Source organism: Cicer arietinum, chromosome 5 (assembly GCF_000331145.2).
Source record: "Cicer arietinum cultivar CDC Frontier isolate Library 1 chromosome 5, Cicar.CDCFrontier_v2.0, whole genome shotgun sequence".
Classification (NCBI taxonomy): domain Eukaryota; kingdom Viridiplantae; phylum Streptophyta; class Magnoliopsida; order Fabales; family Fabaceae; genus Cicer; species Cicer arietinum.
This window is the reverse complement of record NC_021164.2, coordinates 48,233,984-48,259,871: the sequence shown is the minus strand read 5'-3', so window position 1 is coordinate 48,259,871 and position 25,888 is coordinate 48,233,984. Positions and strand designations below refer to the sequence as shown.

Below are 25,888 nucleotides of genomic sequence, written 5' to 3'. Positions count from 1 at the left end.
TAGCGTGTTTGCCAACTCAGCTGGCCACAATATTTCATTCCAAATATCACTTTCAATAACAATTATTAAACAATGACTAAAAAATATAACAATGATAAACAAATGGGATGTATAAAAAGAACCATTTGCAAATATAAAATAAATTAAATACCAAAAAAATGAGTTTTCTTCGGATAAGAAGCATTATGCAATCTACAAGTCGTCGCTTCCAACCCCAACAAATCATCCACCATACGATCATGCCACGTGTCTCTCATAGCTTCATTCAGCCGTTGGATGAACCCCTTCTTAAAATTTTCACAATAATGCAACAAACGTGCCACATGAGTAGGGTCCTTATCTTCCCACCATAAATCACGGCCAACTTCACATTCCGGCGACTCACCGAAGCCGCCGGAGAATATTTCACGGCGGAATCCGGCTAACTCGGCAACATACTCGGCCATACCATCAAGAAGTCTTGGTGGGGCCTTAGACCTTCCATCCCATAGCCACACTCTAGCCATGGCACGTTGAATCTCACCAACTATTTCCATTTTGTTGAAATTCTTATCTTCAAATAACATAGGACTAATATCAATTATATAGTCTTTGATGTTTCTTTTGACGACGGTAACGATAGTAGTATTGAGATTCTTATCTGTAAGGTGAAGGGTGACACTCTTTATATTTTTTTTATTCTGAATATTGTTATTGTTGTTGCTATTTGGGTAAAGGATTTGTTCTACAAAGGAACTTGTATTGAGGAGTATACGTGTGGCTTTGTCGTTTGAGATGTAAAAGAGAGTGAAACGACGTCCAGCAAGGGAATCCTTGGTGTCGTTTAATATGTATATTTCAAAAGTCTTGGATGCTTCATAGTTTGCCCATATTGAGATTAGTGCTACAAAGAGAACAAGAAGGATCCGAAGAATGATGTTGTTATTTGAAATGAAGAAATTAGAATTGTTGATAGTGTTGTAATTGGTGTGTTGGTTAATCTCATAGGAGGAAGGTGTGGGAAGAGATAGGAGTGGTTGGTAGAGGAAATGTCTCTCCTCCTTCTCCATTGGTTTTGAGAACAAATGAAGTAGAAATTTTGTAAAATGAAAAAGGATATATAGTTGTGTGCTTTGAATATAAATTAATTTTTTTTAAATACCTTAGTTTAAAATTTTGTTCCACAACCACGATTACCGCTTTATTATTATAAATTTTAAAGTCTTAACAACTACAATTTAAATTGTATTGGTCACATTTTTCACAAAATAATGGTTTAAAACATGATGTTAATAATTTTTTTCTTTCAACTAACTTTTATTTTATACTATTTAATGTTTCTTTGAATATGATGAAGATATTGATCGTTAAAATTTTAGTAAGGTAAATGATATATACTCATACATTTCATAAACATATTGAGAGAGAGAGAGAGAGAAAAAGTAATTTAACAAATACATAGAAAAATGCATTCATTCATCAAAATTGGATAATACAATTTAAAAAATGATATAAATTTATTTTGGTGGTTGAGGTGGGAGAAAATGCATTCATTCATCAAATATAGTGACAAATATAATGGTATTAATTATTAATTTGGTTATTTAAAAAATTTTGACATGGCCTCGATCTCTAGCAAAAATAATGTTGTTAAATTGATTACCTACATGCTGAAATTATCGTCTTGCCTAAATAGGGATAATTTAAATCGTTGGAATGGGGATATGCTTGATTTATATAAAAAAAAAATATCACCTTTAAAATTAATCTGTTTTCAAATGTTCTTTTAATTTTAAAGAAATAATTCAACATAAAACATGTTAGGGTCAATTAAAATCTATAAAAGAAATAGTGAATTAAGAAGAATACTAGTCTTTTCAATATTAAAAAGAATGTTGGTTTTCAATATAATTTATATATTTATTTCCATTAATTTCAGAATAACTATCACATTAAATTATTCTAAAAAGAGTATTATTTTAAATATTTAATGTAATTTTAATTTATATTTACAAATTGTATTCTTTAATTAATACACATCACTTTTAATTCAATATTCATCTAATTTATATTTAAAATAATACATCAATAATTATATTATTGTTATTCTCTTTATATATTTTTTATACGTACAAAATGGTTAAAATTATTGTAAGACGGGGAATTATTAAATAGTGAACATGATAACTAAAATAATGGTAAAAGTTTTGTGGGAAAAATAACTTTTTATTTAAATATATCTTGCAATTCAATTTCAGATGATCATAACAATTAGCAAAGAAGTTTAATGTGTGGTGCACGTGAAAGTGGGGTACTCAAATGGGTTTGAAAGGATTTTTTTTTTTTTTTTTTTAGTAAAGGTTGGAAAGGACATGATGACTATGACCAATTTGTTCGGTGACACAAAAGTATGGAGTTTGAAATTTGAATCACTTGCAAGTTGCAATGTTGCATCAACAAAAATTATATGGGTGAGAAGAGAGAGAATATTGAAAAGACATAAAAAAGACAGCATCGGAGAAAAATCAAATGAAATAGAGTCATAGAAAATGTTGTACAAATCTTTGCACTAGAGGATAAAATATGACAACTACTCCAAAATTAACAATCAATTAAAGGATAAATATCATATAAAATTAATTGAGGTTTTTTTTAAGTCCAGTGTCACGTGTCTACGTTTTACAAAAAGAAAAAAAAGGAAGATTTTAATTATGTTTAATAAATAGATTTTGTTAAAAAATTTGAAAATCTTCTTAAAAAAATATATTTCTTTCGATCTCAAATATAAAAAAATATGAATAAATATATTTGATTTAAATTTTGTATTAAATATACTAAATTTTGTTGATCAGATTTTTCTTATATATAAAAGTAGTAGAAGGAATATGTTCTAAAAACTTAAAAAGAATTAAAAGATTCAATAAAATATGATGAACAAAAATCTAAAAAAATCTGAACATGGAAATCTATACTAGTTTACCACTAATCTAATAATATGTCTAGTCTGTTTAAAATTGAAAAAAAAAAATTACTAAATCAAATGTATTTACAAACCAAAGTATATACTATTGTCAAACAGGTTGGTTATATTGTAGTCTTCTCAAAAAAAACTTGACATGATCAACACTTTGAGAATCCAGTAATTGTTGGATGGGAATTCAAGTTTTGGATCAAAAGCTATAGCTCACTACACGAAATAATACAAGTGTTTTACCTCAAATACAATAAGTAAAAACTTCAAAAAAAGAATTAATAAATGTAAGCTCTTTTCTTGGCTTAGTCACTTTTTTATGGACTCAACAAAGTTGTAATGAATATTTTTGATAACTTCAATGTGGATGGAGCTTTATATAGGCCATGAGAAAATAAATTAATTGTCTCTTGTATGGTTAGGTTTCTAAGAAACCTAATTTGTTTTACGAATGGATAATGACATTTCCAAGCTAACATATAGAGAATTGTGGGTTTCAACATTTTGGCGATAAAATAATATTGTACATTAAATTCTCTTCAATGTGTTGACAATGTTCCTTTTGGTGATATTTAATTTTCTTTTTATGGCAAACACAATATCACATCAGATGAACCAATCTTTGTGTATCAGATACTCATATTCAAAAGATGTGCATGTTTGGTATTAAGAACGTTGATTTAATTGACCATGTTCACTAGACGATAAGATCAAAAGATCATGCGTGAACAATGATTTATGTCTTGAGTAGTATCATTTGTACACTTAAGCTAGCATTAGAGGATAAAGTTTTTTACATTGTACTTTATTCTACAAATGAGCTTATGTTTAAAATTTTATACATTGTACTTTATTCTACAAATGAGCATATGTTTAAAAGTATATACATTGATGTGATGAAATTTTTTAAGATGGATTTTATATAATCAAAGTATAATTAACACATTTTTAGACCAGTCTATTAATAACCGACTTTCAACTTCATTTATCTTAAGTCGTATCCATTATGAATTGGATCAAGTTACATATTTTTTTTAAGATATACCCTCGATGTTATAAATATTTGATTGATTTGTGAGAGAATCCTAAACATTGTTATCTTATTATAAGAAGAAATATTTTCATTCGCAAGCACCATCATCATTCTTATAGAAAGCTTCCTTTTCCTTATCTATGTTCTTTTTACATCATCAATTTTGTTATTATTCATGTTATTTAACTTATAATAAAAAATTATTGTTTATCTGCAATTGGTATTTATATTTCATATATTTGGTATGTATATATAGTGTATTGATTATTTCATATTCAAAAAATTGATTATGGATTGTAGTTGGATGCAAGCTAGTCTCATTACTGGTGAATATGAGAATCGTCTAGAAAAGTCTCTAAATATGTTGAAACATCTGGTAATGATGAAACTTTTAGTTGTCGTTGCAGTAATTGTATGAATTAGATGGATTAACTAGTTGATATGATATGATACCATCTTCTTCTTGTTGAAGAGAATTGTACTATCTAAATTTTATTTGTCTGACTAAGCAACTTTACAAAACAAATCAATCATCTAGTCAACAATCTAATAAAAGTCATATCTTCTAGTATCAGTCAATCATCTGAGAAAAATAATCATTTGACAAGCTCAACATTCAAACACCATATATCACCATGTTTGACACAAGTTAATTCTCTTATTAAAGAATCTACACCAACTTGACATGAATCCTATAAGAAGGAGAAGAAGTAGACAACAATTGTCTCATGGCAGACAATAAAGAAAAAGAGAAATTTGAAACTACTTTAAAAGATCTAATATCTAATATCATAAGTTTACAAGAAGCTTAGTTCAAAATGTCTTAAAGACATAAATGTAGAAAGTAAACAACTACCCAAACTTTTTAAATTACAAAAAGAAAACTACTTATTAAAAATTGAAATGGAAAAACAAAAAAATGATTTATCATACTTTGTACAATCCACTGAAATATTTCAGAATATCATGGGACATCAATCTAGAAAACTGGAGAAGGGTAGTCTTGGTTTTGAAAAGTCTCAAAAACACAATATTTGAAGGGAAGGGAAGTCAAGATGCACCTTCTGTAAAAAAAACTATGACATCTTTAATCAATTTGTTGTCTCAAAAGGACATTAGAAAGTTCAAATTATAATAACTCTAAACTTTCTCAAATAAAATGTTCGTTTTTTAACAAACTTAATCACTAAGAATCATGTATTCGTTGAGAGTGTTACTATTAAAGATCCTAAATCAGCATTTAAGACAAATCAGTATTTAAGACATATCAATATATATCTTCATACTTAATTCAGCGCATCTTTAATTAAAAAGATAGATCTCAGAGAATTTCATGCACTTCTTTAGTTAGAGGATAAGTCCATTATGATGAGTTGAGGCTATTGGAGTGTAGATTTCTTATAAGAGCAATGACTTTATAAGACAGTCAAATTGGATGCCAAGATTATTAGACGCAGAATCACCAGAATGAATTTGTATCAGAAGATTCATAAAAGTTGTGTTAAGAGAGAGCTTTTCACAATCAGTTATACTTTTCAAAGTGGTTGTGATCATGTTCAGTAGTTTCTATTTATTTGTTCACTAGAGGATCTAAGTTGTACTAGAACATTAACTTTATCAGATTCTTTACTTAGAGTTTTCTTCTTTTGATCTTTGAGTTAGAGGATCAAGATGAGTTTTTAGTCAGAGGTAGATAACCATTGCAACGTCTTTTCCTTTGTCGTTATAGGGTCAATCATTGACTTGCGTTTCTTTTGTCTTTAATGCTTTGACTCGAAATGTAGATTATCAAATACATATTGCAATACTTCTTATTGCAATATTATGACTTCCTCTATTAGTAAACATAATTACTTGTTTATTAGGTGAAAATATTTTTTGTATTAAAAACACTTGATTATTATCTCTACCTTACTCATATTATATGCTACCTTAAAATAGATAGTCATTAATATAAATCTTTGCATTCTACCTTAATATGCACTATAGAAAATACAATTAGGAGATAATTATTCTTTATTTGTTTATTTTGCTATCATCAAAATGTCAACAAAAGTATTGTAGTCAAAACCTTTTATGCACTAACAATCTCCTTTTTTTTTTTTATGATGACAAACTACTATACAATTAATGAACAATTTTCTTTCACGAAAAAAGTTTAAAAGAATGATCCCCCTAAATGTAGTACCAAAAAGTTGTTTAACTTAAAAATCCTTTGATCTTCTAAAAGAAAACTTATGAATATTTTGGGGATCCTTTTTAATATGATAAACATGATTATTTAAGAGTTTCAAAGTTAATAAGTTATTTTATTTTTTTATACACATTAAGGTAAACTCAAAAGGGAATACTCAATGAGAAAAGACTTAACAATTCACAACTCCTCATGTTGTAAAACCTTTGGATTATTGTTCTTCTTAGGATGTTAAGCTTAATGGAACAAACCATGTTTTTAGAGGATGTGAAGTCGTTCAAAATAAGGGTGAATTGGAAGCAACTATCAAAATAACGACATATGCAAATGATACTGACATGAGAAATAGTACAAATGACACTCAGATGCAGATGATGTGTATGATGTAGATGATTGTGGTGTAGTGTCAATGACACTTAGATGCAAATGCAACAAACAGATACAGATGATGTGTATGATCGAGATGATGGAGATAATTTAGACACAAGCACACAGTTAATTATATTACTATATATTCTACTTTTCTCCTTCTTTGTCATTATCAAAAATGTAAAATTTAATTTAAAAAATAGGAAATATAGCAGTAGTCACACATAAAAACACAAAGCCTAGCAATAAAAACAAGACCATCACACAACATACAAATATTTAACATGATTAATTTGCTCAAGAAATACAAACAGAAGGAGATGGACAAACAAAATAACAGGACAAGATAACATTTCATTGATTTGAGAACCAAGATTGCAAAGAAAAACGCAAGAAGGGAAATAAAAGAAAACTTAAAAGAACTCAATCATAGACAAAAGATCTAGAGACGTCTTAGGACACTTCTTAAGAGCTAGAATGCTTCCTCTATTTCATAGGAAAACAAGTAAGATAGAAGTAGACGAAAAATCATGTATTTAATTCATAATTCATATTACACTTGTAATAAATACAAATTACATTACAACTGCAATACTTATTACAACAGGACTTAAAAGGGGAAAATAAAATCCAAAGGTCTTTCTAGTGCTATCAAAACCAAATTCATTAATTTATATTACATATTAGGTTTGAGTCACCAATTCCTAATACATAAATAAATTAAGTCTCTTTATTTACATCATCTTCAATAAGTGTCTTCCTTCTTTGAACTATCATCTAATACTGTGATGAAGAAGTTTTCATATTCAGGAGCCTGTCTTTTGACTCATCAGACATAGCTAAAGAAAAAGAGATAATCTAGTTTTCTTTTTTCTTTAATTGTCTTTAAGTTGTTTCATGAGACTTTATCCGAATATTGAATTGGTTATACAATCTTCCAAAGACAAATATTTGATAGGATTGTAGGTACTCCAACCCTTCTTCGTTATTACTTTTAGATTTTCATACAATACAAATGATTCAAACAAAATGAGGCACAAGTCTTTCAATGCTCTTTTTTGTACTTCCTCCTTGTACTTAAGGTACTTAGTGAAAGAATGAGACATTGACACCCAAAGTTTTGATCATAGTTCACAGATGTAACGATTTTATGATTTCTAAACTTTTCAACACTGAAGTTGAGCAGTTCGTGTTTTAAGATGATCTTGAAGTCTTTCTACAAGTACAATGTAAGAAGAGAATCATTTAGGAAGTTGATGTCTCAATAAAGGACGATATACTAAATTGGTTTTTTGTAGAGGGTTTTCGATTTAAAACCTTTTTGTATGAAAAGGGATTTGAGTTGAGAGAGAAATGTTTTCAATAGAAAATATGGTTTTTGAAAAACATTGGGGAAAAGAGAAATTTAAATAAGCACAAAAAAGAAAGAAATCAAAACTTAGGTTTGAACGAAAGATGCACATAGAACAATTTTCAAAACGAACGCATGATATACGATCAAAGACAAGACAATGCGTACCAACACAAAACATATGTAACAAGAATAAAAAGAGACTACACATACACACGATAAGTCATAAAAGAAAACACATGCACTTAAAACGGACTCATACTATTTCCTAGACATACAAGGACAAAGGATAAGATAAACAAGCAAAAACATAATAGGTAAGACAAACAAGTACACATAAAATAATGAAATAAGTTACAGAGTACTTAACCGATGACAAACAAAGATGAAATAGAAAATTTTTCCTAACTCTTGTCTTAGTAGAGTTTGTCAGAATTTTCTTTCAGATGATCATCTAACCAGATACAAAGTTAGCTTGGTTCTAGTCATTCGTTGAGAGTGTTACCATTGGAGATCTTATATCAGCATTTAAGGGAAATCAGTCTTTAAAACATATCCATATATATTTTCATACTTAATTCAGCGCATCTTCAATTAAGAAGACAGATCTCAAAAGGATGTCATGCACTTCTTCAATGAGAGGATAAGTCCATTATGATGAGACTAATGATGTTGGAGTGTAGACTTTTTATCAGAGTGTTAATTTTTTTTAAGATGTTGACTATATCATACGGTCAAATTGAATGCCAAGATTATTAGACGCAAAATCACCAGAGTGAACTTGTATCAGAAGATTGATCAAACGTTTGTTGCGAGCGAGCTTTTCAGAATCAGTTATACTTCAACAGATTCTTCAAAATCACCGTGAACTTGTTCAGTAGTTTCTCTTTCTTTGTTTACTAGAGGATCTAAGTTGTACCAGAACATTGATTTTATTAGATGCTTCACTTGGAGATTTCTTCTTTTCTTTTGTCTTTAGAGGTCAATATTTGACTTGTATTTCCTTTGTCATTAACATTTTGACTCGAAATGTAGATTATCATATGCATATTACAATACTTCTTATTGCTATATTATGACTTGCTCTATTAGTAAACATAATTACTTGTTTATTAGGTGATAATATTCTTTGTGTTAAAAACACTTAGATTATTATCTCTAACTTAATCATTATTTATACTTCCTTAAAATAGATAATCATTAGTATAAATTTTTACCTTCTAACTTATAAATCATAAACCTCGGTCAAAGTGTATGATTGAGAGGAAATATTGTTTTTTTTGTTGTGAAACTAACTTAACTGGAGTCATAGAGGACTCATGTGGAGAAGTAAAAAAATTGTTAACACTATATTCGATTTGGAGTTTTATTTTGTGAATTATCGTTGGCCATAATTTCCACATCAATGGGCTAAAAAATGGGTTCAACTTGTGATACTGTTTTTTTTAAGGGAGATTGGATTTTGTGCCCTTCAATTATACCTATACCCGTTTATAATATTTGTCCATTAACATACTAAAATACCTCTAAATGAATAGTAAAAATTAAAACAAATTTGGATAATTGAGCATACCCCCACATTCCAAAAATTTCGAAAAAGTAACTTTTTTTTTCTCTGAATTTAAGTTTTCAAAATTTCTAATAGTTCTATTTCAAACCGAAAATTTTGAAAATGAAATTTTTGATAGTTGTTTCCACTTGGAAATTTAGTTTTACGATATTTCATTATTTCCACTTGGAAATTTAGTTTTACGATATTTCATGTATACCATATAACTATCGAAAAATTCGAAAACTAAATTTTCTAGTTGAAAATAACTATCAGAAATTTCATTTTCAAAATTTATAGTTTAAAATATAACTACCGAAAATTTCAGAAAAATGAATTTTTTGGATCAAATTTTAAATTTTTTTTTTTTTACATTTTTTTCATTTAATGTTTCAGTGAGGAGCAGAGGAGTGAAAAAAACTGTATAACATTCTCGAGTTCGACCTCCTATATATTTTAATTGGAGAATTGTTGTTGAAAAAAAGAGAATGAGGAACGAAGAGATGCAACAAGAGGTTCAAGAGCATCATGAGGATTATGTTCAGCCTGAGTTTGAGCAAACAGTGAATTAGGATCATCCGTTTCTTAAAGATCACATACACTAGGAGGAGCAGTAGGATCCTACGTTTGAGGATCACACATAACAACAAGAGTAGCAGAATCACATGCATCAATAGCTCGGCCAAACTTTGTTTCTTGGAGGATCATTTGATCTTTGCATCCTTAAGAACTATGAGCACGATACTGCAGCTAGAGTGTGGAACAAATAAGTTAGTAATCAATTTATTTTATTACATAGTATAGTTTGTTTAGCATAATATGTATAGTTTAATATATTTATAGTATAGTTTAGTATATTGATAATATAGTATAGTTTAAGATATGTATAATATAATATTGTTTAGTATATATATAGTAAACTAACTAATAGTATAAGTTATTGTGTGTTATTTTGATTAAACATGATATACATGCATTGAAAATTGTTTCAAATGGAAAAAAAAAAAGATAAAAGTTCATTGATATTAATTATGTATTACCTGTTGAGATAGATCAATGAATTGTTAGATCAGGGTTACGTCTTCTACAAAGATGTAATTTGCATATGATTTATGGTCATCTTATATTTGCTTTTGTCGAGAGATGGCACACAGAGACTAGTTCATTTCACATGTCATTTGGTGAAATGATTATTACTCTTGACGATATTATGAGTCTATTTGGAATACCATGTTATGTAAAGTTATTCACACCTCTAGCTAACATGAGAGAAGATTTGACAGTTGTTGTTGTTGTTGAGTTATTAGAAGTTGATGAGATAGAAACTAGTTTTGAATGGTTTAAAGTTGTATTTTTTAAGAAACTTCACGAAAGTCGATTTGACTAAGGAGCAAAAGCATACCTACTTCGTTTGGTAGGGTGTACCATACTAGTTGATTAAACTTTTACCCTTTTATCTACAAAATACCTATTTCTTTTTCAAGACCTTGCTACTTGTGGTAAATGGACATGGAGATCAGTTGCTCTTGTTATTTTATATAATTATCTTAGATATGGTATCATGCCTGGAACGAAGCAGATCAGATGATATTTATCTCTATTTCAGGTACTTTTATATTATTTTTTTATGCTTATTATATTGTTATTTGATAAAATGCTTATTTAATTATTTGAACTTTTTAATTATTTTTATAGACATAGATTTATGAACATTTCCCTGACATTTGTAAGTGTAGTATGAGTAAACCTATATCTTCATTATCATGGATGTTTCAATGGAGTACTAAACAAACATCTAAAATGTTGCATATTACGAGCAAAGTTGGATGCTATAGGACCTATCATGATGTTATTTGGACGCTAAATTACGATGAAGGTGCCACGAAAGGATTTCAATGTGTCAAAGTTTACATGGTACATTCTTTGGTGCTCCATGATGCGATCGTATTTTCCAGAGAGGTGTTTACGGCAATTTGAGTATACTTAGTACATCCCTCTTACACTGCTAGTGCTCGTTGCGTGATGTTGATGCCGTATGGAGTATGTACAAGAATTTTGTTCGATCTCTTTGTATTATACTACATCCAGTCACATATTCACACAAGTTTGTTGTGGGATATTTGTAGTGGTATTATAGGATATCTCATCCTCGGGTGATTCCTTATGTTGTTGCAACACTCCCTCTTCAATAGTTATATTTTAAATCGGAAATTTCGAAAATGAAATTTTCGATAGTTATTTTCAATCAAAAATTTCAATTTTTAAATTTTTCGTTAGTTATATTTTGCACCAGAAAAATCTTAAAACTAGAGGTATGCTTAATTATCCAAATATTTTTAATTTTCAATATTCACTTAGGATATTTTAGTAAATTAAGAGGCAAAAATTATAAATAGAGGTATAAGTATAATTGAGGGGTACAAAATCCAATTCTCTTAAAACAAACTCAAACATAACCCAAAAACAGAAAGGCCGCGTAACAAAACTGAAGGCCCAATAACAGTCCAATAAAAGCAAGCTCCTAAGTTTCGAAATTATTTATGAGATTTTTTCTGGTAGACACAATTCAACGGACACATATTATCTTTAAATTAATGATTAAATGATTTTTTTTAAAACTTTTATTATTATTTAAAAATTATAATAATTAATTATTATTTATTAAAAATGTAAGTAAAATAAAATTTAAATTTCTTTAAAATTTTATTATTCATAATAATATAAAAATTAGTTTAATATTTATGACCAATAAAATAAATAAATTTCTTATAAAATAATTTTCTCTAAAATAAAATAATCAAAAAATAAATTTTTAATTCATAAAAATAATTGTTAATTTATTAATTTAAAAAACTACGTACTTAAAACTCATTATTAGTATGTAATAAAGTAGCCGTACGTGAAGACATTCATTATGTTACCTTGACCATCAGAAAAATAGAATACAACAAAGAACATTTTTCGAGCACTTTGATTCTTTGTTTTTATCCTTTTGTTTTCTAAAGATTCTTTGCCTTGAATGAAAGAAACCATTTCATTCCTAACTTCTCTATCAGCTTGTGGAGATTAGGAAAAGAAAAAGTAGGTAGAGATAAAACAAACAGAAACAATTTGTTTATACATCTAAATAAAATAGTTAAAAAATTATCAAAAACATATTTGGGGCTCCTTTTGTAATATATGTATATTTTTTGGGCACCTTGACCAGAACAGTTTTTCTCTGTCTAGAAAATTATATATAGTTTTTCTGTACAAATTACTTTGTATTAATTATTACAAAGTAATGTTGAGATGGCTAGTCAATCTGATACTATATTGCATATAATTGAAATAATGCGCATCTTTGATTAGCTAATATAACAAACTAAAAAGAGATAAAAAAAACAAAAAATACTACAAAGTAATATACTTTTCTGAATGAGTAAACAAAAAAAAGTCATATTTGGGGGAGGAGGTTTATCCAATATAAACACTAAAAAAAGTATAAAATAAAAAATAAAAATAAAAGTATAGTATAGTATAAATCTATACTACTAATAATCTCCTTTATATAAATTTCTACAAAGTGCTTCTATCGTGTATAATACTCCTTCCGATCTTTATATAAAAGACAATTATGTTAAAATTTGATTAACAAAAATTGATATATATAGTTTATATTATAAATCATATACATCAATTTTTATTTACCAGATTTTAACTCAATTTTCTAATTTAGAAACACTAAAGGGAGTATGTTGCAGGTCTAGTACCCTACATAAAACCAAACAAAAGGAAAAGGTAAATCAAAACTCTGATTCGTGTTGGATACACTTGTTTTTCAGAATTGCTATTGCCCAAAGAATGAAGCAAATTAATGTAAAGGTATTTGATGTGGCAGCTGCAGCAGAGACAGAGGGGTTTGTTGGAACAGGAACGTACCCAAAAACATTTGCACCACTTGTGTTTGTTGTGTTTAAGAGTGATGAACTAGTACTGCAATTTTATACACCAAATGTGAGATTTTTCTCTTATAATTAGTGTCCATATAAAAATTAAATATGTTATTAATCCTTATAATTATTAGAAATTTTGTTTTAAACTCTTGTAGAAATTAGAAGTTTTTTTAAATGACCAAAAATAATATTATTTATTAGTTTTGTTAAAAAAACTAGAAAAATATTTATTTAAAACGGATTAAAAAATATTTAATATATATATATATTTATAAATAATAAAAAAGCAATATATATATATATATGGTTAAAGATGTCACCTAGTGGATGGATATTGACAAGTCCCAACACCTGAAACACAGATTAATAAATTAATAAAGATTAATAAATTAATAAAGATTCTAAACAACTCAAAATTTAAAAACATATAATAGATATTAGGGTAATGCTAGTTATACATCTCTTGACAAACTAGTTATACATTAACTCTGTTCATAAAGTAATGTATCAGACAGAATTTGAATTCAAATGTGCTTTGTAATACTAAGTATACAAATCAATTATATTAGTTAAATATATTTGTGACCCCAATAAAATTCTAAAAATTGATTTTGTAAGAATGAACTACATTTCAAGTTAGTACTTTTATAAACACACAAAAGTGAGACAAAATGAAACAAAATGATAAAATATAATTTGATTACTTTTATAGAGATAATTTTATAAAATATAAAACAAAATGAATTGTGACAAAGAGCCAAACAGGAGTCCTTTGATATTGACAAGATATATAGAAGGCTATTGAGATACAGCCTCCAATAAAGTGGAAAAAAAAAGAAAAAAAACCTGACTTCTACATCACTCAATCCCACTTTTTTAGTTCCTATATCACTACACTTTCAAAGTCTATTCAAAGATACAGTACAAGCTTTATTTTATTTATCCCTTGTATGTGCAGATTGGAACCCAAGAATCCTCCACAAGGGATACATATGATTTTTTACCACTTTGGTTTCCAGCACATACTAATACTAGACTACTATTACTTGATTTCTAGCTTTGTACATTTTTATTTGTATTTTTAACTTTATAATTAAAAATTGTCACATAACTTTGTATACTAGCAAAACTGCATTCAGATTTCAGGCTAGTATTTTTATATTCAATAATTATAATAAAATTTATTTAAAATTTAAATTGTTCAATTTTAATCCAACAATCACAAATACACTGCAATTTTGATCGGATGTAATCGAAATCTTATGAAAAGTTCTAAAAAATCAGCAAGCCAATATATATGCAACATTAATTGAAATCACATAAATATCTGAAGCACTAACACATATACAACTATTAGACACAACATTTATACTAACTCATTGATTTTAATAATAATTTAATAAAATTGAATGTAATCAAATGTGTCAGTGTCGTATCTAACACAATTACCAAACATACATTTAATTTGAAACATGGACGCTACATCAGTTGTATTTGACTGCAATTTAAAACCTGGTGACAGAGAGTAGAAACCTTACTTGGATTTGTGTTAGTAATAACAGCAGTTCCACCAAAATTGCAGCTATTAGGAAGAGGATTCTTTTGATAGTACTTGTTAAAAGCATAAGAAGCATGATCATGAACAGAATTAGGGTTATAACAACTTCCACCAACTTGAATTGCAGAACAATCAGTACCACCATATCCACAAGCATAATCCAATGCAACTTGTAAAGCATTTTGTGATGCACTTGGACTTGCAATGCACCAACTTGCACCTGAATTAGAAACAGGTGAATTTGATTCTGATGGAGTAGTAATTGGAACTGTGGAGGATGGAGAATATGTGTCTGGATTGGAATTAGGGTTCAAGATTGGTGATGTTGAAGTTGTTGGAACTAAATTGGGAATTGATGTAATTGGAGTTGTAATATCCCTTTGAGTTGTAAATTGTAATGGTTTCTCTTGATGCTTTTGTCTACTCACATGTGTAAGATTTTCTTCATGTGGTTCTTTCTCTGTCACACTGTAACCTTTATATTGAAATAACAGTTCAAAAATAGGTTATTTTGTCTTCTTCTATCATGTAAACACAAATGGATTTCAAATCTAATCTAACCCTTTTCCTTTTTAGGGTGCAAAAGTGCTAGCTGGATTCAAATTGTTCCATATCATTTTATTTAACCTTACATGAGACCAAAGTTTGTCTTTCTATTCATTAATTAGAATAGTGCAATAATTTGCATAATTACATTCTATGTAAGTGAATTTTACTACAGTAAACAGGTGAGTTTAATAGAATTACGGTAAACAATGATAATTTTAGTAAAATTTATACTTTAATATCATTAAAATTTGTCAAATTTATTGCTAATTCATCCGTGTACTCAATCTAATTTTTAAATCTCTAACTTAGATATATTAATTAGTTAGTTTATCTAACTGTTGATGTAATTCAATTCTCATTTTATCAATAATATTCAATTTATCGTTTTTTAAATAAAAAATCGTAATATTTAAGCCAAACACTACTCACTATTTTATTTTTTTGTCAACTACACATTATTTAAAGGTCTAACAACTACTCCATGAAACTGCAGATTTGAAAAAGAAAAGGACTTGTTCAAATTTCTAATTGGGATAGAACTCTATGATTTGAAATTACTGGTTGAAATTGACCAAGGAGGTTTAATAAAATAGTCAATTGAACTATAGAAAGGACAAAATTTGGAACTATGACTATGATTATTATTATTCTTAAAAAATCATGGATAGAATAAAGTGCTCAATTGGTAAACCATATTTCAACAAGAAGAAAAATTGTTGTGGGATGTCACCTCTCACCAATTTATTAATTGTAACCAATTGGTCCAACATGTGTATCTATTCAAGTTGAACAAAAAAAAAAAGACAGAGAGAGAATAAAACAATTTAGGTGCTAAACTTGTCTGCAGGGTGCAGGAAACACATTTTGTAGTCACAAAGTCCAAGACATGATAAGGTGATCCAAAGAATCTAGTGCTTAAAAGAGAGAAACATAGAATATATGCTAAAGATAAAGAAAACTAAAAATATTAAGGGAAATGAAAAGAAGAAAATAATTGGAAACAAAGATAGTTTCAAAGCAAGTATTGAGAAACTTTATTTTATTTTTTAAAAAAAAGAAACTCAGAAAACCATGGAAAACAGAACGGAATTAATTAATCAGCTAAATCAACAAAGGGGAAGAAGAAAAAACATAAAAATAATTGAGATAGAAAATTACCAGAAGAAAGGAAATGAGTGAGTACGAGAAGTAGTATATAGTAGTTTATAATAATCATTTTCACTCTTGAGTTTTTAGTGTTCTTTATGCTTCTTCTTTTGTTTTGGAACTTCCTCCTTCTTTTATTGTTGCTTCTTATTCAATGTGGTTCCCAAATTATACAATTTTTTGTTTGGAAGAAACTAGAGAGAAATGAAGATATCATAAACTAGAGATTGTGATTGAGTGATCTATGGAAAAAAGGTGTAATGATGTGAATAAAAATATATAGACTATGTGGTGGAGTTTGAGAGACAGAGAATGAGAGGATTTGACAAGAAGGGTGCAAGTAATATAGAAGGAGCAAAAAGGAGGGAAGAGAGTTGAAAACAAAGTAAAAGGAGGAATTTTTTGGAATTTAAGTGAAGTGTGTAGGGTTGGTTTGTGATCATTGTAATGATGGTGCTGATGTGTTAATTGCCTTTTTCCTTTACTTTGCTTCTCTTTTTACTGTTTTATACAATTTATTACTATTATTTTTATTATTAGACTTAATTGCAATTTTCATCATCTTATTTTAACAGAATCACGAAAATAGTCTTTCATTTTATTTTTCTTCAATTTTGATCTTAAAACAGAATTTTGATCTAAAATTTGATAAAGTGTTATTTTTTAAAACTGCACTACACTATTTATGATCATAAATTTCAGATACAATTGTTGCACCATGAGATCTTGATGCATGATATGACTTAAATAAACGCAATAAATGAAATTTCATCAAATTTTGTATCAAAAATTTTATTTGAGGGACCAAAACTGAGGAGAAATAAAATGTGGAGATTACTTTTGCGATTCAGCTAAAATAGAGAGACCAAAACTGCAATTAAGTCTTATTATTAATAATATTATTATTATTAACCGTACACTATATTATTGTTTAAAATTCATTTGAAATCTTATTGAAATTTTAATGAATATCGATAATATTTTTTAAGATAATTATTTTGGTTTTTATATTGAAATAATAACTTGATTAAAGTTAATTTGATAATTTTATCACTTATTCAAGTGTAAAAATTAGAAATAGAAAACTTTTAAATTATAGTTTTAAAGGTTATTGTAGAATGTTTTTAGAATTTTAAATAACTTTTAAATAAACTACCTATCAATATAATACTTCTTAAAATTTGCCTTATTACTATATTCTTCTCTTCCTTTTCTAGTTTTTTTTTCTACTTTATTCTTGGCGGGATGTATACTTCGCACCTATAAAACTTCCTATATTGTGTTATTAACTTGGGTACCGTTCTTGATAATTAGTTAATTACCAAATAACATTTTTTTATAAAAAAAAAAGGCAAATACAAGAATACTACATTTTGATATCAAATATAATGCAAGTTTCACAAGAGTCTTTAATCTCATTTATCTTTGAAAAAATATATTTATTGGTGTTCACTCATATCGACTATAAATAGGATCTGACATGATCAATTCAACCACGTGTTTACTAATCATATATAAGACTTAGAGGACAATGAATTTGTTGTTATTCTCCATAAATCTCTTACTCAGAATATGGTATCGACGAAATAATATTTGTCTCTGTTAACACTACACAATAAGATGAAAAAACAAAAAATGTCATACCACAATGACGAACAAACCAACGTTATTCTTACATGACAAAATCATATATAAAACACGATGAAAAAACTAAGATAATGTAAAAAACCACTTATTTTAATAAAGAAAACTATAATAAAATAACTTAGATGAGCGATTTCAAACCGAAAAATTGCCATAAATCAGCTCTCTAAGTCAAATATATTCATATTTATGACTTCAATTAGATTATGTAAAAATATTATATAGTCATAAGGTAATTTGATGATTTTTGAGAATTAAATTGACAAGAAGATCTTGATTTCAACTCCTTCCTCTAAATAAAAATATTCAAACAACAAGTGGTTTTTGGCAATTAGGGACAATGAAGAAACATAATGTCTATGACTTGTCTGTTTCATTTTCTACTCTTCTAAATTTTTGTCTTGTCCTTAAATACTTACGATTATGCAACACAAGGGAAAAATAAGCCTCTCTGTTTTCAGTGATTGAGACATTTTGGTCAAAGGAAAATATTGTAATTTCATTAATTACTATTGTTATTTGGCTGTACTTCCATCTTTTTCAAATTTTAAACTTAGAGTGATTACATGTTTGTTGTAAAAAACGGCATCCTATAACTCGTGCAATATTTCTCAAATGGTCTTTAAAAAAAACATAATTTTATTGTATAGAAGTTACTGAATTCACATTGCTACATAACTTTGGGAACAATTAGGAATCAATCTTCACCACCCCTCCTTATATGAATCATGCCCTACCAAGAAGAACTCGCCATGAATATTTGCAATTTCACATTATTTTAGTAAATGTGGGATTACATTTCTCCATGTTTAAGATGAAAATGTACTTTTATATTGCAACGATGCTTAGAGCCTACTACTTTTGTCTCTATATACACTAAAAAATGTGTTTATCATTTTTTAAGATTCTCTTTAAATATTTACTATTGCATTAATTAGTTTGGTCTCTTTATTATATCTAAAATGAATTTTTAGTCACTTCATTTTTAAAATTAATTTTTTTGTCTTTTATTAATTAATTTTTTTAATATTACTTAATATTTATTTTATTTATACATTAAAATATTAAAAAATTTATTTTATTTTATTTATAAATTAAAATATAAAATTAAAACTTATAATATTTACATAAAATGTTTAAAATTTATTTTTTATCCAACTATAATTTAAATTTTTAAAATATTTAGATAAAAATATTTACTTTTTATTTTTTATATTTTAATATATAAGTAATAAAATTAATTAGAACAATAATGACACATTTGAAATAACTATTGAGCAAGATCGAAGTGACGAGTTCTAAAATGAATTAACTATTTCTTTGTTTTAAAATAACTAATGCATTTGAATATATCATATATATTAAGAAAATGTGAAAATTGAAAGAGACATAATAATATTTTTACTAAATTATTCTTATCAATAATAGATTTATTTTATTTATTATAAATACAAAGTGATGAATGATAACTTAGAAGTGATGCTCATAATATTAATAATAATATTAATAATTAGAGGATAAAATTGAAAAATATAACTAAAATGAGTGTAAATATAGTGTACTAACACTATAAAATAGTTATACATTGTTATTAAATTTTAATCATTCAATCTGCTACATTATGCTACATTATATTGTATAGTTTTTAAATAGACGGTTATCTAATTATTTGATATCTCAGTGAATTATGATTAGATGATATTGTAAAGTTGTTTTATATTATCGGTGCATTCTTTTTAATCTCAATTAAAATCACACTGTAAACTAAAAATGAAAATTGCAACTTTCTTTACAAATATAACATTATTGTGGGATAAAAGAAATAGAAAGATAATTTATTTTGTCTTACAAACAACAATAAATATTATTATAAATATTTCACACAACTATATAACCATATATTTAAATATTTAAGTTTAAAACAAGAAATACAATCTAATAATAACAAAAGACTCAAAGTAAATACTAAATAGAGCAAACATACACAAGACTCAAAGTAAATACTAAATAGAGCAACTTTTTTTTAGTTGTAATTCTATTTTTGAGATATTTTAGTTTCTCGTGTGGGTGGACCACCCCACCATCTGCGTTTGGCCAGAAAGCTAATTAATTTGAGTTAGTGAAAGTTCACTCCAAAGTTAACCATCCAAAGGTATATCCTAATGTTCACTTTTGACTAATTAAATCCAATTTAAAATACATCTATAGAGATAATATAATCATAGGCCCATTCTAGTTCATATAGTAAAGGCAATTATTGAACTTTGTTTCATATAAAGTATATTAAAGTTTGTTAACTTAGAAATAACTTGGCCTACAATGCATGTTTGATATTGAAAAGTTGTTGCATATATATCTCATAGACTTAAATATGTTAAAAATCTTTTTTATTTTGATCTTTGTAAAAAACATTATTTATTTAACTTTACAATTTCAAAATAGGTACTTTTATTTTAGTCTTTCATTAAATTTTGCTATTGAAGTGGACATAATTTGATAATGTGACATACATGACTAGACAAGTTAAATGATGACTTACCATGCCTCATTCCTAATCACAAATTAAACACTATTAATCAATTATCAACATAAAAAAATAAAAATAAAAATTAAAAATTAAAAAAAAATTAAAAAAAAGTGTTCTGGTTTTGTTCTCAAATCTCTGTTTTTTCGCTTGTGTTCTGAAATCTCTTGATTTTGTTCTCAGCTTCATCAAGAACAATCCTCTTTATTTTGTTGTTGATTTCGTTCTCAACTTTATGAATTTTATTTCATATTCAGGTAATTTTGCTAATGTTATTGTTAATGTTACAATATGGTGGTTCTTGTTATTTTGTTTCATAAATTCCCAAATCCTAATAACCCTAATTATTTATTTATAAAAAATAGAGATCAATAAAGTTAAGTAGTTGTTTAGTAACGTGTTTGATGAGTCATTATGACTTATGACGAATCATATGTGACATATAGTCATTTTATATCCATTTCAGCGAAAAATTACACAAATGACTAATTAAAAGTTTTTTAAAATTATAAAGTCAAATTAAATGAAAAATATTTTATAGGAATTAAAATCAAAGTAACTTTAAATTACAAGGACTTTTAACGTGTATATTTTTTATGTAGATGTTTTTAAATTATCTTTTATATAAATGTATCTAATTCATCTTTTTATCTTCCAAAATAAAATTTTAAATTTATAAAGAATATGTTTGATAAAAAAAACATCTAATAAATAAAAAGTGTTTATAAATAGAGACATATTCAATAGATGCGCATTAGTATAGTATATTCACAAATCTAACTAATCACATTAGTTCAGAAAGAAAAGAAAAAAAAAACTAACTTTTAAGTACGACTAATCACCTTAGTTCACAATTCTAACTAATCACCTTAGTCAGATTGTTACTACATCACCCGTGCCATTGCCGCTGGATTAGATGTCAAGTTCTAGTTATAGTGGTTTCTTGGGAGTTTAGTTTGAGGTATTTTGGGGTCACATTGATGATCATCCCATTGGTTGTTCTCCCTTTGGAACCATCTCAACTAAAGTATAAATTCAAAAAAATCAACGTGTTATTTTAAAAGCCTCACCCAAATTGAGTGTCTAGTGAAATATAAATTCAAAAATATCATAGGGTTACTTTAAAAAACTTGTGATTTGTTATAATTCGTCTATTATAGCTACCTTTGACTTTTTAGTCAATAATTGATCTTACTTATTTTATTATTTTTATTTTCTAAGTGAATTGTTCTTTAAAGAAGCCAGATCCTCCAAACAAATATCTAATGCAAAATTTATTCTGCATTCACACTTCCCTCTGACAAGCATATTTCCATATTAATGGGTTCCTCCATTCTAGCAAAGGCAAATGCTCAACCACTCCCATTTTCTTGACATCTAACCCAAATCCTATTTTCGGTGGTGTAAACCGAAAACCTATTTCCGATAGTGTAAAGTTGACTTAAATAGGCTATTAAAAGTTAGCTTTTGGTAATATATTTAACACCTTGTGAGCTAAAACGGGAGGCGAATGAATAATCACCTCTAGCAAAATCTAATTAAAACTACATAGTCTATATTAGTTTGTGCTTGTAGTTTGAGAATTACAATTCTTTTTGATTGACCAAATATATTTCTCTAACTAATATGTGACCAAAAAACACACCCAGTAATATAATAAAATTAATGCAAATGCCACAACTGCATGAGTTCATTCTCTCTAAAGTATGTACAATTGAATAAGGCTCTAGCAACTAAATCTAAATGAAAAATAATAACACCCTATTTCACCTAAACCTGCAACGATAATTCCTCAAGACAAAAAGAGGGAGAAAAAAACGAGCAGGACTGCACTGTTAGTGACTATTCTGCCAAAACTGATGCAATTGACTGGGTGACAAATCTTGAACACTACCTGATTGATTATGTTTTTCCGGAAGCTGGGTGGGAGAATAATAGAAATCGGGATATCCAGGACTTGCATACTGCTGCAACAGGGAAGACTGACTCGGTTGGTCCATGAAGGTATACTGGGTATTCTCATGGATCAATGAAGATCTTGACTTTGCCCCATAATCCCTTTGAGAAAAGCTACCATGCTGGCCAAAAGATTGACAAAAAAGTCTATTAAGAAAATAATAAAATTATATAATATGGTTGATAGCATTCAATCATGTAAACATCCATTGAAATACACAGATTATCACCACATTTACAACTTCATATAGAAAATATTATTCTTAAAAAAAATAATAAAACTTACCCGTTGATTAGAGCTCAAGTTATATCCACCATTATATTGAGAAGGTAAAATCTCGTTAATGTTACTTGAGGGCTTCACATTAGCAAGAGATGGATTAGGAAGAAAGCTTCCAGGACAATAAAAGGAAGAGTCAAGATTTCCATAACCATGTGCATCACTGGCAATGGAAGGAGGCAATCTACTCTTGAGGAATTCATTTCTATTTTGTGGAAGGTTGTTGTAATTCATGTTTGCAGGAAATCGATTATATGCAGTGTTGTCTAAAAATGCTCTCTGTGAATCAATGGTTGATAAATATGACTGATTCTGGGGTAGGGAAGGATATGCTTTCATGTGCCGCGATTGTTGAAAGTGTATATTAGGTACTGTACAGCCCTGAGTAGGAAGAGATGGGTTACGCAGAGCAAATGGCTCCATGTCCTGCATGGTTCAAAGAACAATGACACTAACTATTAAGCCCAATTTATCAATAACTTAGATGAGCATACCAATGTTTTCCTTCAGTGGTAACTCTAATTCAATTGGCATGTCATATATGCATAAAGATAATACATCGAATAATACATAGTTGTAACACTTGTAATGTTGAAACAGCAATCAAAGGATGGTTATTGAATTAGACATTTTTCACCATCACAAACATCGTAATACCTGATTTTGAGGCTGGTATCTAATCAAAGTTAGAAGAACAACAAATATCACAAAGAAGAAAAACATAATAGCAAGCATGTCCACTAAAAATGAAGGGGTGCGTGTACTAGATACATACCTGAATCTGACATGTGGGTATATACAGGAAATACAAAAACTATAATTTAATTTAAAAAAATTGATACTAGATTTGCCTACATGCAGGTATGGCTGGGTACTTGTCATCCGCTATTTGGTCATGTTCGTATAAAATTTCATTTTCACATATATTTACATTATTTCAACACAAATTTATTTGCATGAGTTGGTATCAGAGGGTGTCAGCGAGATAATAAAATCAGTTACCAAATAAAAGATAGTGCACACATGGTATGAAAATCATTTCATACTAATTAGTGTTTTGTTTTTATTTTTCAAAATTTATATTAGTGTACCCACTCATCCCTTAGATTTTTGAAAATTCTGTATTTCATACCCACATTCATACCTAAGTACAAGTAATCATATGTATCCCATACCAGCACAACTTAGTTAGTTGATTATTCCAACATAGGATGAGTTAGTTCAATTACGTTGCTAGAATAAAGACATGCAAAATAAAATCACAAATTTAAAGGGTGTATAGAAGAATGTTCCCTGGCTACCTCAGACATCGAGAGGGGAAAATTGTTTACGGATGGTTCTGCATTAGCATGTCTTGCACGTTGTGATTGTGCTATGAGAAATGCCAACAAATCTTGAGGTGCTGAATTTGAATTATTATGCTGCACCAAGGTAAATAGAAACAACTCTCAAAATTAAGTAGTATTTAAAAGCTTAAAAGAAAGTAGGAATAAGTAAACAACCATTAATGAACAGAACCCAAAGTTGACAATTAGCAAAAAAATAGACGAAGTGTAATCATACATTCATACCCAACATTATTAATAATCACATCAAACAACATATTAATTGCAAAGCATTACCTGCATTGCAGAAAAGCAGAATAAATGCACCCCAACACAAAAGAAACAGTTTAGTCATGAATTCATGCCTATATATTCAGTCAGATCAATAACTCAACTATGAGGCTTAATGGTGGCAAGGGATTATTGCCCTCAACGAAGTTATTGACAAATTGGACCTAATAATTAGTGTGATTGATATTCTTGGCAGTAGTTGAATCATGCAGGACATGGAGCCAGGCAGCTTATAATAAAATAGAGTAGTGTTGCATTTGTAGGCATAGAATATGCAATGTAGTCAAAATTGTGTTTTAACCAGTGTTGGCGATGGCGGATGGCGTAACGGCAAATGGCGGAAGTTATGGCGGAGAATTAAAAAGCCTATAATATACACACACACACACACACACACACACACAACAAAACAAACAGCAAAAATAATTAACACCAAAAAGACTATCAATATATGCCACAAAAGGCAAAAACCCATAGACTTAATTGATAGAAAATATCATTTGTCTCGATCACAATGTCATTGACGAACAAGAATCACTTGTCATCAAATTCAAGACTTCAAAATAACCACAGAATTAAAAAACAACAATACAAACATATAGTAAAAATCTCTAGATGAAAACAAAATTAAAAAATGTCAATAAAAGATATAAAAATGCTTGAAGAAAAAAATACAGTGCATAAAATACATATGAAGTTTGAAAACAGTGAAGAAAATAGATGATAGAAAAATAAATATACAAAAATGGAAAAGGAATGAGTAGATATAGAAAAAAAGGGCCATACAAAGTAAAATAGAGAAGAGCATGAAGAAAAATATAAATAAAAGAGGTATATACCAATAAACAAAAAAAAAAACAGAAAAGCAAGAAAACAGAAAGTAAAACAGAGCAGATCTTTCAAAAAGAAAAAACAGCAGAACTTTTAGAAAATAAAAAAAAAAAAAAAAAAAAGTAGAGCAGGGAAGAAAAGAGTCGCACCCTCAGAAAGGGAGAAGAATAGTCGCAGTAGGTGTCTCACAAGCAGAGGAGAAGAAGAAATAGAGCCATTTTGTTAGGGTTTCAAATTTTTAATCCATTTGGGCTCGGGTCGGGTGACCAAAGTCCAAATTTCTTAGGGTTATTTTTCAATTTTTGGGCTTTTTCCACCATTTCCCGTTGTGCCGCCATGGTCATTACCTTCGTGGCGGCCGCCATGTGAAACCCGCCCCACCATGAACTTTGTATGGCAGTAT

The 25,888-nt window shown here is 28.1% G+C and overlaps 3 protein-coding genes across 4 annotated transcripts in view; all 3 read right to left on the bottom strand.

Annotated features, from left to right (window-relative positions):
* On the bottom strand, window positions 1-1,102 carry LOC101512522 (uncharacterized). The gene has a single exon (XM_004516878.4). It carries the CDS (start codon window positions 1,047-1,049, stop codon window positions 144-146), a length of 906 nt encoding a protein of 301 aa, XP_004516935.1. The 5' UTR covers window positions 1,050-1,102; the 3' UTR covers window positions 1-143.
* An 11,735-nt stretch (window positions 1,103-12,837) lies between these two features.
* On the bottom strand, window positions 12,838-17,016 carry LOC101512200 (uncharacterized). The gene is made up of 4 exons (XM_004516877.4): window positions 16,647-17,016; window positions 14,920-15,414; window positions 13,702-13,732; window positions 12,838-13,421 (listed from the first exon to the last, which is right to left on the bottom strand). The coding sequence occupies exons 1-4, from the start codon at window positions 16,702-16,704 to the stop codon at window positions 13,232-13,234; spliced, it is 774 nt and encodes a 257-aa protein (XP_004516934.1). The 5' UTR covers window positions 16,705-17,016; the 3' UTR covers window positions 12,838-13,231.
* Window positions 17,017-22,297: 5,281 nt separating this feature from the next.
* Window positions 22,298-25,888, bottom strand: part of LOC101511880 (uncharacterized) — a 10,675-nt gene continuing 7,084 nt past the window's right edge. For both annotated transcript variants that reach the window (XM_004516876.3, XM_027331388.2), the window contains 3 exons: window positions 24,340-24,459; window positions 23,045-23,464; window positions 22,298-22,880 (listed from right to left, as the gene is read on the bottom strand). In XM_004516876.3, coding sequence (XP_004516933.1) covers window positions 22,638-22,880; window positions 23,045-23,464; window positions 24,340-24,459 — 783 coding nt within the window. In that variant the 3' untranslated portion in view covers window positions 22,298-22,637. The remainder of the gene's footprint in view (window positions 22,881-23,044; window positions 23,465-24,339; window positions 24,460-25,888) is intronic.

Coding starts and splice junctions, on each gene's coding strand:
- LOC101512522 (XM_004516878.4), bottom strand. CDS start 1,049: ATGGAGAAGGAGGAGAGACATTTCCTCTACCAACCACTCCTATCTCTT.
- LOC101512200 (XM_004516877.4), bottom strand. CDS start 16,704: ATGATTATTATAAACTACTATATACTACTTCTCGTACTCACTCATTTC. Junction 15,415..16,646: donor CACTCATTTCCTTTCTTCTG/GTAATTTTCTAT, acceptor TTCAATATAAAG/GTTACAGTGTGACAGAGAAA. Junction 13,422..13,701: donor TGTCAATATCCATCCACTAG/GTGACATCTTTA, acceptor ATAAAATTGCAG/TACTAGTTCATCACTCTTAA.